Here is a 15,327-nt window from a genome sequence, read left to right on the forward strand (position 1 = left end):
TGTGTGTGTGTGTGTGTGTGTGTGTGTGTGTGTGTGTGTGTGTCAGTGTCAGAGCATGTGGAGTTCAGAAGTCAGCCTGCAGGTGCTGGCCCTCTTTCTCCATGTTGGTCCCAGAGACCATCTTGGGTTTTCATGCTTAGCAGGTGCCTTTACCCACTAAGCCATCTTGCTTGCCCATCTTTTTATTTTTGAGACAGGTTTTATTCTATAACCTAGGCAGGCCTTTGACTCAGTGTGCAACACAGGCTATAAATTTTTCAAAGTAAAATTTGGGCTGTAGCTTGGTGATAGGGCACTTTACCTGACATGTGCAAAGTCCTGAATTCACAAATTGAAAAATACGTTGTATCTTTAATAGGTAAATATGAAGTTACGGAAAGACAATGTATAAAGAAAGTAAACGTGTGTGGCCTTGGTGCCTCTAAGTGCAGAGTGAACCTGAGTTCAATAACTTGTACATTTCGCTAGATACGGAGCAGCTTTTGTTTTTCCAGCCCCAGAATATAGAATGAAATGAATTCCAAACCCTTTCTCCTCTAGGAGAAACCCTTTAGGATTTGGCGTCTGTTGATTATGAGATAGAAATACTGGCTACTTGCTGCTAGGTGTGATGTCTACACTCACTCTCAGCCCCAGTTTAGGTGGCCACCTGTAAAACAGTGTGCATTTTTTATTGAGTCAGGGTTTCACTATGTAACGTAGGGTGGCCTCCATCTCCCAAGTGTTGTGATTACAGGCATGCATTGCTACACCCAGCAGAGCAAAGTGCTTTCTATGAGTTGTGGAGGTGGAAAAACCAAGCAAGAATCATTTGCTTCATTAAATCTGGATTCATAGAAATAGAAGTGTGTCTTCTAAAAGGAAAAAGTTCTTTTCTATAAGTATATGGTTTAAATGTCTACAAATATTCTGTCCTAGTTGATTTGTACAGCAGATACCTGGATAGCTTTGGTTGGACTCTGGAGTTGCTGGTCCCAGAGCTCTGCTTTTGAAGAGCAGTGCTGTGGGCTGGGTAGAAGTCCTAGAGTGCAGGGGATGGGGTTTGAAGAGGTGACAAGAAGCTGCTTGAGAGGCAGAGGAAGAGAAAAGGGCTCAGTTAGAAACTGCAGCTGACCTAGGGTAAGATCTCATTCCAGTGTAGAAATCTTACTTTCAGAAGTCCCCATGAGTCCCATAGTTAGCTGTCCTTGGCAGTTCATGGCTTATTATTGTTCACTTTTCATCACCTGTGCCAGCTGCAGGACGGCACAGGGGGGCTGAGTGGAGGCCAGCCATAGGCGGCAGAGTTATGCCCTGGCACGCCACAGGGAGGCATGTGGTTTTGAGAGGAGGGGTTGTGTGGAACAAGGGCAGAGGGCATGTGGGCCAGGAGGATGGGCCCAGGCTGAGTCTATGGTTTGTGTCTTTTGCAGATCTGTGGGTCCTGATGGATGTGGCCGAGAGCCCTGAACTGGATCCTCACTCCCCAGAGAATGAAGAGCAGCCAGCACTCTCAGATGATGACATTCTGAGGGAAAGTGGATCTGAACAAGATTTGGATGGAGCTGGGGAAAGGGCTTCTGATTTGGAGGAGGAGGAAAATGCAACTAGGGTACAAAGCCAGGAAGAGACTCGCTCGGATGAGGAAGACCGAGCCAGTGAGCCCAAGTCCCAAGATCAGGACTCAGAGGCTCATGAGCTGGGCAGGGGCCCAGCAGAATCCCCATGCGAGGAGGGGGATGATGTTGAGGAAGACGGGACAAGTGACCTCAGGGACGAAGCCTCCTCGGTGACCCGGGAACTGGATGAGCATGAACTAGACTATGATGAGGAGGTCCCTGAGGAGCCAGCTCCTGCTGCCCAGGAGGAGGAGGCTGAGAAGGCTGGGGCTGAGGAGGAGGAGGCTGAGAAGGGGGAAGGGGCTCCTGGAGAGGAAGGGAAGCCTGATGCTCAAAGTGTGGGAGAACAAGAACCCACAGAAGCTGCCAAGGAGAAGAAGAAAGAGGATGACGATGGGGAGATCGATGATGGGGAGATAGACGTGAGTATGGTGGAGCTGGCAAGAACCCTGCCCTTGAGCAACATGCCTGATCCAGGAGAAGCGGGCCCAGCAGGACTTTCAGGCCCCCTTGTTCCTAGAGAGATGGTCAGTGGTGGGCTGGGCAAGCGTGCAGGAAAATGAGAGCTTGTGTGGAGGCAGGAAAGCAAGTGATCACAGTGGAGAATGGGAGGTAGGCTCATGCAGAGAACCTCAGAGAGGAGAGCTATGGTGCATCTCTGAGTTCAGGTTCAAGAGAAGATCCCATCTTTAAATCTGGCCTTCTCGTGGAATCATGGGTGTGAAGGTCAGGTTTTCTTTGGAGATGATTCTGTTGAAAAAGCTTGATTGGGGGGGGTGGGGGGGGTGGAAGACATAGCCTGAAGTTCAGAGCAGTTGAGCTCAAAGCAGTTGAGTGAGGGGCAGAGTAGATGAGCCAGCTGAGGTTTCTCAGAAAGCAACTGCTGGTCTGGTAGGAGGTAGGTTAAACATACCAGATGATCTAGAGAGAGGGCCACTATCTGGGGACCCCAGGTTCTCACATGCACCAGTCCTGCAGCAGCCTGTTGGTCCCTGCACACTTAGTTCATTTTAGGGTTTCATGGATGGAGGATGACTTTGGCCATATAGGCTGGTTGGTAGCAGGGCTTTGTGCCCCACGGGTAGAGTAAATGGGAGTGGATGGGGTATAGCTGCTGCAGTTGTACAGTATCACTTCCTCTCCCAGCTGGGTAGTAAACAGTCTCCTGAATTATCTGCTTAGTTCCCCTCAGGAAGAGTAGGCTGTGCATGATTTCTTGGCGTGTGTGTGTGTGTGTGTGTGTGTGTGTGTGTGTGTGTGTGTGTGTGCGCGCGTTTCCCCTATGGGGAAATTGATCTTTACCTCGGGGTTGGCGAAAGGGAAAGATGCTGTGCTCTTCCAGTTGGGATTACCAGTATGGGATGAATCTGCCACTTGACTTTCTGGCCCAACACAGTTGCACAGTATGTTTTTGTTTTGCCTACTGTGCCTGCTACCCCTCTGTGAATGGTCCTGCAGTCTGTGGGAAGTAGCATGATACTAAAAGACCCCAGCCCAGCATCCTTTAGTAACAGGAGAAGTCCTTCCTTCCTGCTGTTGTAGCCCACAGTACCCTGTGGTTCATGTTGTTGGGAAGTCTTGGACACTGGGGATCCTGGAAGTGTATAAGGATCACAATAGCATGCTGAAGATATAACAGGACAGGTAGGCAAGTCCTGTTATATCTTAATATAAGTGATAAGGTTTAGCCCGGCCCAGGATAGCACAGTGACTCCAGGCCAGCAGCCACTTTCCCTGGAAGCGCCTCCCCGGACCCTGTCTTCCTCCCATTCCACAATGTTATTTGCAAGTTTGAACTTTGTTGCTACGTCTCTGTAGGCTCACGGGCCTCCACTGGGATTTTTTTCCCCCCGAGACAGGGTTTCTCTTTGTAACCCTGGATATCCTGGATATCTTGCTCTGTAGACCAGGCTAGCCTGAAACTCAGATCCACCCGTCTCTGCAAAGGTACACCACCACTGCCTGGTTACCCACTGAGATTCTTGCTCATCATATTCGTTGTTCTTATCATAGTCTTAGATAATTGCTGCATCACCAGACTCCCTCCTCAGGGACTGTCTCCTAGGCCAAGACCTACTTGGCATGGCAGTCTGAAGATGAATACCTGAGAGATAAATATCTCTCAGGTAGAGCCTCTACATGAGTGTTTAGGGTACATGCAGTTTGGACTGTGGGCCAGCTGCTTGTTTGTGTTTGCTGGAAAGGATGTTCCCTGACAGATGATATTTAGTGAGCATGGGGTCCTGCAGAGCAGGAGGTGTGGCATAACACCCCCTGTCACCAGAGGAAAACAAGGGCATCCTTTCCGATCCCTCTGACCTGTTCCTAGAGGTGCCATGGTCAGTTTCATCTGCAGGACACCAGGAATAGCCCATGTGTGTTTGGCCAGGGATTGTTCTTTGACTCTGGCTCATGGCTTTGTTCTGCTTTTGTCTCGTCATGGGGTCAGCAGGCCAAGGCAGAAGTCATGTTTGCCCACTCTTCCCCTGGTTCCAGGGCTATCCAGAGAGCACAGGATGACCATGGGCATAGCTTGACTACAAGGAGTCTAGGCTGATGGGAATAGGTTGGTGAACAGACCTGGGCACAGGGGTGGCTGGTGAGACCCCAAAGTAGTGGTCAGGTCTTGGCTCCCTTGAGGACCCTGGAAATACAGCTTGGGTTCTGCTCTCTGTAAAGCTTCTGGGTCACTCTAAAGTAATGGTAAAGAATGAGCCATAGGTAGTGTTGCCATCAGGGTCATCTGATGACCCCTGAGAGGCAAGTAGTGTTCAGTTGTAAAGGACATGAATTACTGGGTTTATACACTGTTAACATACATAGTAGTAAAGACCAAGGTATGACCATTGCCTGCTTGCAATTGATAGACACAGTCAGAAACTGCTCTGAAGTGTCTGGTGGAGTCCACCATTCCCACAGTACTGCTGAGGTTATGGGTGACTGGAGACCATCTGTTGTGTAACTGGGCACTTAAGATTGGGAAACTGGAAGTGAGCTGATGAGGGCATACCTGTGGAAAAGGTGGATGCTCCTCAAGCCTCTATGCTTCCAGCCTGGTAAAGAGGTGTGGTGGGCAGAGTGGTCTGGCTCACCTCCAGATGACTATCCTCTGTTCCAGGATGATGACTTGGAGGAAGGCGAAGTGAAGGACCCCAGTGACCGGAAGGTGAGGCCTCGCCCCACCTGCAGATTCTTCATGAAAGGTAACTACCGGCCTCCAGCCCTTGCAGCCACCTGTGTGGCCTCTGCTCGCCTGGGGCCATGGTGGTCCATCCTCCTCTGGGCACACTGTTGATGTCAGTGAGGCTTCATGGGGCTAGACTGCAAGAGTTGATGGCAGAGAGATGCTATTGGTGGTAAACAATGGGCCTTTCATTGGCCTGTCATCGCCTTAGAAACTGCCTTAGAGGAGAGCCCCTCTTCTTGCCCTGCAGGTGTCGGGCCTGTGTACAGCAGACCCCAGGGTGCAGCACACAGTGGCAGTTGTTTCTGAGTGCTTCTTTCTCTAAGGCCAGCTGGTCCAGCCTTAGCATTCCCCTCCTCTGGAAGAAAGCCACTTTTTACAAGATGGGTTAGAAGCAGGTCCATTACTTGTGGGTGGTATTAAAAAGGCAAGGGGAAGCCTCTAAGGGCATCCCTGCAAAGGACTAATGCAGCTAAGCAGCTTCAGCAGGGGTAGTTGTCTTCCTTACAGATGTGGACTGACCCACTACAAGTCTACTTGCTCTGGCTTTGTAAAGCCAGGGGTGGGGGTGGGTTCAGACATGGAATCAAGAGTCTCCAGTCTGGAAGACTTGCTTGGGTGTTCTTCAGTGCTTTGGGTGGATTTCTTGTTAGTGTTTTCCTTGGACAGATAGGCAGGTGTTTTCTCTTGCGCGTGGATGACTTTGCTCGCTTCGCCAGCCTGTGTGTGCAGTCTAAGTTCACAAGAGCTTCCTGTACTTCTTTTCCAGATGTTGTGACACCATTATCCACTCTTCTTCCACCAATACCAAATTCCATACCACTCAGAGGCCAGGTTAAAGGTACAAAATATCCTGTGTTCACTCTCTGTTGTGCCTTAAAGTCCCCTGCGCCAGAGGCCAGACTTCTTTCTCCTGGATCCAGAGCACAGCTGGGACGCCAACAGGGAGGAGGCTTGAGGGACAGACCTGCTGTGGCCCTTTTCTCCTAGTGTCCTTAGAGCTGGGGAGGAGATGCAGGTTGAGGCCATGGCACTGCACTTGAAGAACAGGAACTTCCACAGGTGGGCAGTGGAACCCTGTCCTGTCCATGGGGAAGAATGTGCCCAAGGATGATCCACAACAGCTCTGTCCCTCGGGTCAAGAGATGCCCTGGTGATGGGACATTAATGAAAATTTCACTCAGGCTTGCTTCTCTGGTCTTGGGATGCCAAGTGAGAAGAGTTGGCCCATAAGTTGCACAGTCGGTTGTGTGCACTGGGGTGGGATACAGGGCAGTGTATAGGTGTGTGCTTTGGTGACCTTCACTCGGTAATGCCCCGAGCACCCTAAGCGTGAAGGGCTGTGACACCACATCTTAGTTCTTAGAAATCTTTGCTATTTAAAGTGCTGGCATTTCAAGAAATGTAAGTGCAAGCAGAAGGCCCTTCCCAGGCAATGGCCTGAGGGACAAGTGCAGTCATCCCCAGCAGAGGTGCAGAAGTGTGCAGCACACGGATCTGTACTTGGTTCTCATTATACTGCGCTCAGACCGCCGCACAAGCCTCTGCAGTTGAGAAGCTTGTCGGCAGTGTGGGGCGGGCCGGCAGCATCAGCGTGAGTCAGAGCCAGGGCCTGAGGCTCACACTGATCTAGTCTCAGGCCTGCTTAGCAAGCCCCGGTCAGATGAAGTAAAGGCAGCTCTTTGGGAGACATCTGTGTACACTTGGGTGGGATTGCTGCCTTAGTGCACTGGGTGAGCACCCCTGGTTACAGTAAGCTGTGTTTGGGTTTTTCCATGAGTAAGGCCGTGCATGGTGAAGTTTCTGCAGTCAAATGGGAAGCAGCTTAGGTGGGTGTCTTAGAGTTTCTGTTGCTTTGATAAAACAAAACACCGGGACCAAAGGCAATCTGGGGAGGCATGGTTGGTATTTCAGTTTATAGCCCTACATCGTAGTCTGTTATGGAGGGAGGGAGGGAGGGAGGGAGGGAGGGAGGAAGGGAGGAAGGGAGGAAGGGAGGAAGGGAGGAGGGTGGGTGGGTAGGCAGGCAGGGATTGAAACAGTGGCTATGGAGGAACCCCGCTTACTGCTTGTTCCCCTTGTCTTTCTCAGTCTGCATTCTTCTACACCCTAGGACTACCTGTTTGGGGTGACACTGCCCACCCACATCAATCACTAAAGAAAATGTCCACAGGCTTGCCTGTAGGCCAGCCTTGAAGTTTGTTGGGGCTTTTTCTTGAGGTTCTCTCTTCCCAAATGAATGTAGCCTTTTTCGGGTTGACCTGAAAACTAGCCAGGACTGTGAGTGTAAACAGTAGTAGTGTTTCCGGGGTGAGTACGGTGGACAGACATGAACATAGTGTTTTCAGGGTGTTCTTAATTGCTGCTTCCCCTTCTCTCATCCTGTTTATAACGTGCAGGAGGAAAGGGAATGGTGAGCTTCACTTCTCTGGGATGTCTTTATCATCATTGCAGGAATTTTTTCCCCCTTTGACTTGCCTACAAGTTATAAGCATGGTGTTTAGTTGAACTCAGTTGATATATCATCCTTTTCATAGGGCTAGAGAGACAGTCCAACAGTTAATAGCAGGTACGGTTCTTGGAGGACCCAGGTTCAGTTACCAGCACCCATGTCAGGCAGCTGGCCGTTGGCCATAAATCTAGCTTTTGGGGGTCTGGTGCCCTCCATTGGACTCTGCAGGTATTGTACTCACATGTGGACATGCATGGTTGTGCACACCTTTAATCCCAAAACTTTAGAAGACAGAGGCAGACATGTTTCTTAAGTGCCAGGTCAGCCAGGGCTGCAAATACTGTCTCAAAAAAGAAAAAAACAATAATGAGAAAAGTTACTTTAGAAATAAAACTAAGGTTGTTTTCTTAGCAAAGGTGTAGGTATACCAGAACCCTTGCACACTGCTGGTGGGAAAGTAAAATAAAAGTCAAGCAGTTCCTCAGAAGCTGGGAAATAGAACTGCTATGGCCAAGCACGTGTCTGTCTTTTCAGAAACCGTGATCAAGGCAACAAAGAAAAGGGGGTTGGGAGGTTACTGGTGGAGAGGGAGAGTCCATGAACACAGTGGCAGAGCATGGCAGCAGACAGTCATAGCTCTGCAGCCATAGCTAAGAGCGTGTATCTTATCTGCAGGTCAGAGGCAAGGAGGGAGAGAGAGGGGGGCACTAACCAGGAACCAACCCTATTGGCTTTTGAAACACACAAGTCTTTCCCAAGTGACATACCTCCTAATCATTCCCAAACTGTTCTACCAGCTGTTAAGCAAGCATTCAAATATTATGAGGCCAAGGTTCATTCTCATTCAGACCACCACCTTCCTTCCATCCATCCCTGCTGCATTTGAGTTGTGGCAGTATCATAATGAAAATACATTCAGTTCAACTTTAAAGTCCTCACTGGTCTTTCACAGCCTCAGCACAGACTGAAGCAGGAGTTCTCAGCCTGTGAGTGGCAACCCCTCTGAGTCACATATCAGATATCCTGTACATCAGGAATTTATATTATGGTTCATAACAGTACTAAAATTAGAGTTATGAAGTATCAATGAAATAATTTTGTGGTTGGGGTCCCACAACATAAGAAACTGTATTAAAAGGTTACGGCCTTAGGGAGGTTGAGAACTTCTGGTCTGAAGTCTCCTGAGGCTTTAAGCAGCCTCTTCATTCTTACCCATGTAAAATCAAATCAAAAGGCAAATTACATTTTTCCAACATAAAATGTGTGTTATTATTCCAAAAGGAGAGGATTGAGCAGAGTGAGGAAATGCTGACCCAAAGCAGGATCAGAATCCAGCAAGACTTGTGCCAAACCTCTAGTCCAGTGGTTCTCAACCTGTGGGTCACGACCCCTCTGAGGGTCAGCTGAGCCCTTTACAGGGTTGCCTAAGACCATTAAGAAACACAGATATTTACATTACAGTTCATAATGGTAGCAAATTTACAACAAAAATAATTTTATAATTATTTTCACCACAACACGAGTAACTATTTGAAAGGTCTGAGCATTAGGAAGGCTGAGACCTGCTGCATAATCTGTGTCTGATGTCCGAGAGCTTAGTCGGCTCCACCCTTGCAGTTTGCTGACTGCAGGACACTTGTCTGCTCTGGGGTTTGTTCCACCCCCTGTCTGCACACAGCTTTCCTTGACAGATGTCCCACAGCTTTAGTACCTCCAGCAGCTGGGGTCTCCAACACTTTCATGGCTTCATGTAATGGCCTCTTCCAGACTCCGTGACAGGGTCGGGGCTCACCTACCTCATGACTGACCTCAGCTACTCTTCCCTGATGTGAAGGAAGATTCCACAACCCCTTTACTGTATCCTTCATGACTCTAAAGCCAGAACCCATGCTGCCAAGTTTGACTGCCTTGTGATGACATTTGGATAAACTTAGATATATTGCTCTCTAGGAACAGATAATTCCCTAGGCCTTATCACAGGTGGCTTGTAGGATCAGCTGGGGAGGTCCTGAGGGTACCACTCCTTGGTTCCATTTCTCCTATCTCTCTCTGCACAAACCTTAGCTCCTAAGTTAAGTTTTCTCAGTATTTTTTTTAAACATTTGTTTTTATTATGTTTAAATGTGTGTAGGTGTGCATGTGAATGCAGGTAACTGTTGAGGCCAGAAGTATTAGAACCCCTGCAGCTGCAGTCACGGGCTGTGGTGAGCTGCCTAGCATGGGTGCCAAGAGCTGAGCTCCAGGCTTCTGCAGAACAGAACATGCTCTTAACCACAGAGCCACCTCTCCAGCTCTGAGGTTGCTGCTGCTACTGCTGCTGGAGAATGGGTTTTCTCTGCGTAGCCCTGGATGTTCTGGAACTTGCTCTGCAGACCAGAACTCAGACCTCCACCTGCCTCTCTTCACAAGTGTTGAGATTAAAGGTGGGGCCATCGTGGCTCACATTTTTATTTCTTTTTTTCCCCAGTTGTCCTTTTCCATTTGAGACCTGCATAAGAGTAATTACTAATACTAAAGCGTTAGAGTCAGTATTAGGTTGTCTTGGCATCTCCTCTGTCAGTTTAGCCTTAGGCAGATTCTTAAACCATAAAGCAACCATATTCTTTGCCAGAATATCACAAGAATGGTCTCTAGACCAGCTGCTAATACTGTTTCATAGGCAGCCTCTCAAGCTGGGCCTCTGTAGTCCACATTGCTCTCAGCACTACTCAGCGTCTCCCAAGCTCCTACTAGGATGTCCCATTAAGCCTGGTTTACAGTATTCAAACCTTTTCTTACTTCAAGGTCCCAACATCTTGCACACTTCTTTTAAGAGAGAGAGACAGACAGACATGTATCGTATTGCTTATCACAGCAATACCCCATTCCTGGTACCATCTGTCTTGGTTACTTTTAATTGCAGTGATGAGACACCATAAACAAGACAACTTAGAGAAAAAGAGTCTGTTTGGGAGTTCCCAGGTTCAAAGGGTGAATCTATGAACACTAGTGTGGAGAGCAGTCAGGCATGGTGCTGCAGTAGTAATGGAGCACTTAGAGCCTTATCTGCAAGAAGGACAGACATCTGGGCATTGTGTGGCTTTGGAAACCTCAACGTCTGACCCCTCCACCAACAAGCCCACACTTCCTAACCCTTCCCAAACAGTTCTAGTAACTAGAGACCAAGCATTTAAATATATAAACCTAAGGGGGGGGGTCATTCTTATTCGCACTGTTACATCGAGCCCTCTATTGTGTTTGTTCAAGAGAAATAAAAATGTGACCACCACACTTGTGTGTGAGCATGAGGGTGATCTTGCTTTCCCGGGTTGGTTGATCAGAAATGAAGCTTGATGTTCACATGGTGTTTTAGAAGGGAGTGTATTGGGGAGCGAAACTCAGAGCCTTGAACCTCAAGTTGAGCACCAGATCACCGAGTTACACCCCTAAGGAGCTCTACTGTAGCTGTACCCGTTAATCTATCCCACTTTGTCGGTAGCTTTTCTAGCAGTGTCTGGGAGTGTCTGGGTTGTTGGGCTCCCTGATGTTCAGTGTTGTGCATCCTTTTCATGCTCTTACGTGCCCTTCTATGCATGTTATACCTGTGTGTATTCTCCTTCATGCTTATAACTTGGAACGCCTCAGGGTGGCCTGTAGCCTATGGGAGTCCTCCAGACCACTCAGGGACTCTGAAATTAGAGCAGTTTTCATAGTGCTAAGAAAGGCACTCCTACTGTGTGAGTGCATATGTAAAGGCCAGCCTCACCTATATTAGTAAGAAAAAAAACTTCAATTTTGACAGGGATATTGTTGTTGCTGTTTATTTTAATTTTAAGACAGTCTCACTCTGTAGAACAGGCTGACCTCAGACTCTTGAGATCTGCCTGCCTCTGTGCCCCCCAACCCTGGGTACTTAGGTTAAAGGTGTGTACCACTCCCCTGGCTCTGACTGGTTGTTTGTTTATTTTGTAGATTTACAGAGGTTGGTACAATTACATGCTATAAAATGTTGCCACTGTAAATGTATAACCCAGTGATCCTGAGTAAATCCGCCAAGTTGTATGTGCCTCACCTTAGTTCAGTCCTTAAGGACTTGTCACTCTAGTGAGCCTGCTCAGTGCACACCCTTTCCATAGGATGGTAGCCTTCAGGCTAGACAGACAGCAGCTAGTAGATAGAGTGCAGAGCTGGGTCTGGATCGTGAAGGCTGAGAGCTGCCACTTTGCAAGCAATACTCTGGGGGTTCTGGAGAGGTGGCCTAGCAATTGGGAACGCTTGCTACTCCTGCAGAAGACACAGGTTCAGTTCTGGCACATACATGGTGGCTCCAGTTCCAGGAGTACCCTCTTCTGGCCTCCACAGGCACCAAGGACACACACATGGTACACACATATAAAGACGCAGACAAAATCCCATGCATATAAAATAAAAGTAAGTAAATATTTTCAAGAAGAGAGAACAGTGTGTTAGATCTGTTCAGATCTGTTCTCCTATATGAGAATTGGACTTGGGCATGGCTGCTTTCCAGTGTCCATCAGCCTTGCATGTAACTCTGACAAGTTAGAGCAGAGTTCCTAGAAGGTCCATTCAGACCAACCAGTGCCCAGGCTCTGTGCTGGGGTGAACTTCCCAGCCCACAACTGGAGAGCTGGGGTGTGAATGAAGAGCCTCTGGAAGGCCTTGCCTCCTTTGCACCACACCTGGAATAGCTGCCTCAGCATGCACCTGCTCAAAGTAAACGATGACATCTTCTCCCAGTTTAAAATACTCCATAGACACATGCTGATGTGTTTATATTTAAGTAGATAATTGAAATTTCTTAGTAGAAATCATGTTCAGGAGCAAAGGCTACCTGAACAGCCAGGATTCTCCCAGAGTGGTTCATGCAAGCCAGCATGGGCATTTATCCCAGCTCTGTGAGCTACCATCTCTTTGAAGTCTCAAAGCATCTGTGAGCTCCTGAGAGAAGCTGTAGTCTCCTGTGTCTCTAAGCTAGAGAAAGGACACACAAATTTCCTGTCACAGGAGCCATTATGTGCCCTGAGCCATTGGGTCTTAAGTCCTGTAAGGGTACAGATCTATAAGTCTGAGGTTTGTTCAATTGCCTAAGGCTTAATTATTGTATTTCTGTATAGTCTGCCTTCCTCTCAAGAAGACTGTCAACCGTGGAGCACGTTGACATTTATACACGGGCTGTACTTACTACTTGTTTGCAGCTGCTTAGACTAGCTGAAGAGGAAAACAAGGCGTATAATGAAGGACCTCTTCGTCTGCGCGCTGGACCAAAACTAGTGTTTTGTTTGTAAAGTGATAGTGTAAAACTGTCTTTACTGTTCTGGCAAGTGCTTTACCTATGGTGGTAATCATGCAGCTGATGATAACTGATCCAAACCATATGTCGCAGCTTAAAGGCCATTTCTGGACCTAACAAACACATGCACTTGCTCATGCACATAGCCACCATGTACTAGCTCTTGCTGGCATCTGCACGTTTGTATGGATGAATCTCAGCCATTGAACATGTGGACTGTGGCCAGCAGGTGATGGGCAGCCACCTCCTGCCATCTGTTTAGCTTCTTTGATTGCTGCTGAGAGATCTGCCATAGTCATATGTCAGTATTACTGATACAGTTTTAGCTCTGTTGCTGCTAATCACACAGGTTCTTTTTTTTTTTTTTTCCTTAAATTGCTTAGAGACAAGAGCAGTAGAAATAAGGTCAGAATGTATAATATATTCAAGAAAAATGGGTAGACATTTGGTGACTACGTGTTTGACTACCCCTAAGTTGGTAACTACCTCTGCACAAGGTTCTAGAGACATGGGAACGGGAGACAGTATATAGCCCAGGCATTCTCCTGAGTACTGGAATCAAAGGTCTGCTGTCATACCCACCCGGCTCTACTGTATGCTCTTTAGAGAATAATACTCTTTATTCTCATATATTCCTGATTTTACTTCATTTTGGGCTTGGTCACATTCTGAAATGCTTTAAACAGTGCAACAGCTGGGCTACTTCCAAACCTCCACATGGTTAATCCACCTCCTGCCAATAATCCTGAGTTATTACTTTCTAAATTCTATATTCTACTTTGGCTGCTTGACTAGACCATGCTCTTTTGACTCCTTCACATACCGGCTGTGCCTCCCTGTCCTTCACTCTTGTCAGGCATTGTGTCTCTCCTCTTCCTCCTCCTCCTCCAGGCATGGTGAATCTCCTTTTCCCCCTTCTCTCTCTCTGTTCCAAGCCTAGGAATCCTAAAAGTCATGCCTCTGTCTGCCTGCTCAGCCATGGACTGGTGGCATCCTTATTTTCCATTCAGAGCCAACTGGGGGCAGAGTCCCTTGGTGTCTTACTTGTGGACCCTCATGTAAGGAGTTTTGGGGACCCAAATTAACATCATAATACAAGCAACATTAGGCCAAACCTACTACATTTCCCCATTTTTGTCCAATTAAAAAGACTCTTTTCTCTCATAAATACATTGAAAATAATTATAACAATTATGTAGTCAGAGATCTGAGAAGGAATTAAATATTACTTGAATATGTAGGAAGCACAAAGACAAAGACACAGCTTCCAAAGCTTATACATTTTGTGGAGACAGCTGACTAGCTGGATAGTCCTCAGTATCCCTCATAATGTTGGGGCATCTGTCTCCAGCCTTCCAGCCCAGACCCATCTGACAGACCTTAAGTGAAGCAGGAATTATGAAGAACTAGCTTGCCCTGTCTTTTTTTTTTTTTTTTTTAAGATGTATTTATTTTATGTATGTGAATACATTGTTGCTCTTCTCAGACCCACCAGAAGAGGGCATCAGATCCCACTACAGATGGTTGTGAGCCACCATGTGGTTGCTGGGAATTTAACTCTGGAAGAGCAGTCAGTGCTCTTAATCACTGAGCCATCTCTCTAGCCCCAGAGAAAACTTGCCCTGTCTTGACAGACCTTAGCAGTCAACTATCCTGCTTCTGTGTGTCCTTTTATTTTTTGGACAGTAATTGTCTGCAGAATGAAATTAGGGTATTTCTCACCCAGTGGCTAGTTTGTCACAATTGAATCAGCTCTAGTTGGAGATAATGATGCTCAATATCTTCTTTGAATTGGGATGAGGGTACTGTCAGTACAGATGTGTCTCCTAGTCAAAAGATCTATTAATAAGATGATTTTAAATGCCATATTCTGTGGATCTCTGATGCTTTGAAGACTAACTATATATAGTCTTTCTGAACTGTTAAACTTGACTACTAGCCGGGTGTGGTGGCGCACGCCTTTAATCCCAGCACCCAGGAGACAGAAGCAGGCGGATTTCTGAGTTCGAGGCCAGCCTGGTCTACAAAGTGAGTTCCAGGACAGCCAGGGCTGTACAGAGAAACCCTGTCTTGAAAAAACAAAAACAAAACAAAACAAAAGAACACAAAACGTTGACTACCCTTAGCTATTTACTATTTGAATAATATTGTAATTAAATTAGCATCTAATATTACCTTTAACTTGCATTACTTTATCATCCTAAACAGTTTGCAATAGCAGCTATTAGAAGTGCTAAGTCTAAGCCCTACATTCTTAAGTGAATTGCATTGGCACAATGCCTATCTAAGAGTAACAATATTAATTTAAAATGTTGTATTAATATTCAAAGATTTATCTCAATGAAAACCGTAAACCTGTATCAATATATAAATTATGTACTAGTGTAAGAAATTATTACTTCAATTCTACATCAAAAAGTAAAGATTTCGCCGGGCAGTGGTGGCACACACCTGTAATCCCAGCACTTGGGAGGCAGAGGCAGGTGGATTTCTGAGTTCGAGGACAGCCAGGGCTACACAGAGAAACCCTGTCTCGAAAAACCAAAAAACAAAAAAGGATTTCTACCAATGTAAGGTGATGACTATAAAATGTTTTGCTTATGAGTAGTGATGCGTCCCCATATATCTAATTTCCTATATTACTCTATCCCCTTTCTCTTAATACCCTTCCTTCTACCTAAGGAAGAAGGGATAGAGAAGAGGAAAGGAAAGACAGAAATCCCCAAGTCTAAGCTCTCTATTTAGTTTCTTCCCTGTCCGAAATTATGACCATTTCCAAATTATTCCTTAAAATGACAACCTA

At 46.8% G+C, this 15,327-nt stretch overlaps 1 protein-coding gene across 6 annotated transcripts in view; it reads left to right on the forward strand.

Annotated features, from left to right (window-relative positions):
• The window catches only part of Zc3h18 (zinc finger CCCH-type containing 18), a 46,582-nt gene that overhangs the window by 6,338 nt on the left and 24,917 nt on the right, over window positions 1-15,327 (forward strand). For 4 of the 6 annotated variants that reach the window (XM_021220300.1, XM_021220299.1, XM_029532483.1 and 1 more), the window contains exons 2-4: window positions 1,413-2,020; window positions 4,717-4,801; window positions 5,552-5,623. In XM_021220300.1, coding sequence (XP_021075959.1) covers window positions 1,427-2,020; window positions 4,717-4,801; window positions 5,552-5,623 — 751 coding nt within the window. In that variant the 5' untranslated portion in view covers window positions 1,413-1,426. The remainder of the gene's footprint in view (window positions 1-1,412; window positions 2,021-4,716; window positions 4,802-5,551; window positions 5,624-15,327) is intronic. The other 2 variants (XM_021220301.1, XM_029532485.1) reach the window with 1 other exon arrangement.

Source organism: Mus pahari, chromosome 20, assembly GCF_900095145.1.
Source record: "Mus pahari chromosome 20, PAHARI_EIJ_v1.1, whole genome shotgun sequence".
In the NCBI taxonomy this organism is placed as follows: Eukaryota; Metazoa; Chordata; class Mammalia; order Rodentia; family Muridae; genus Mus; species Mus pahari.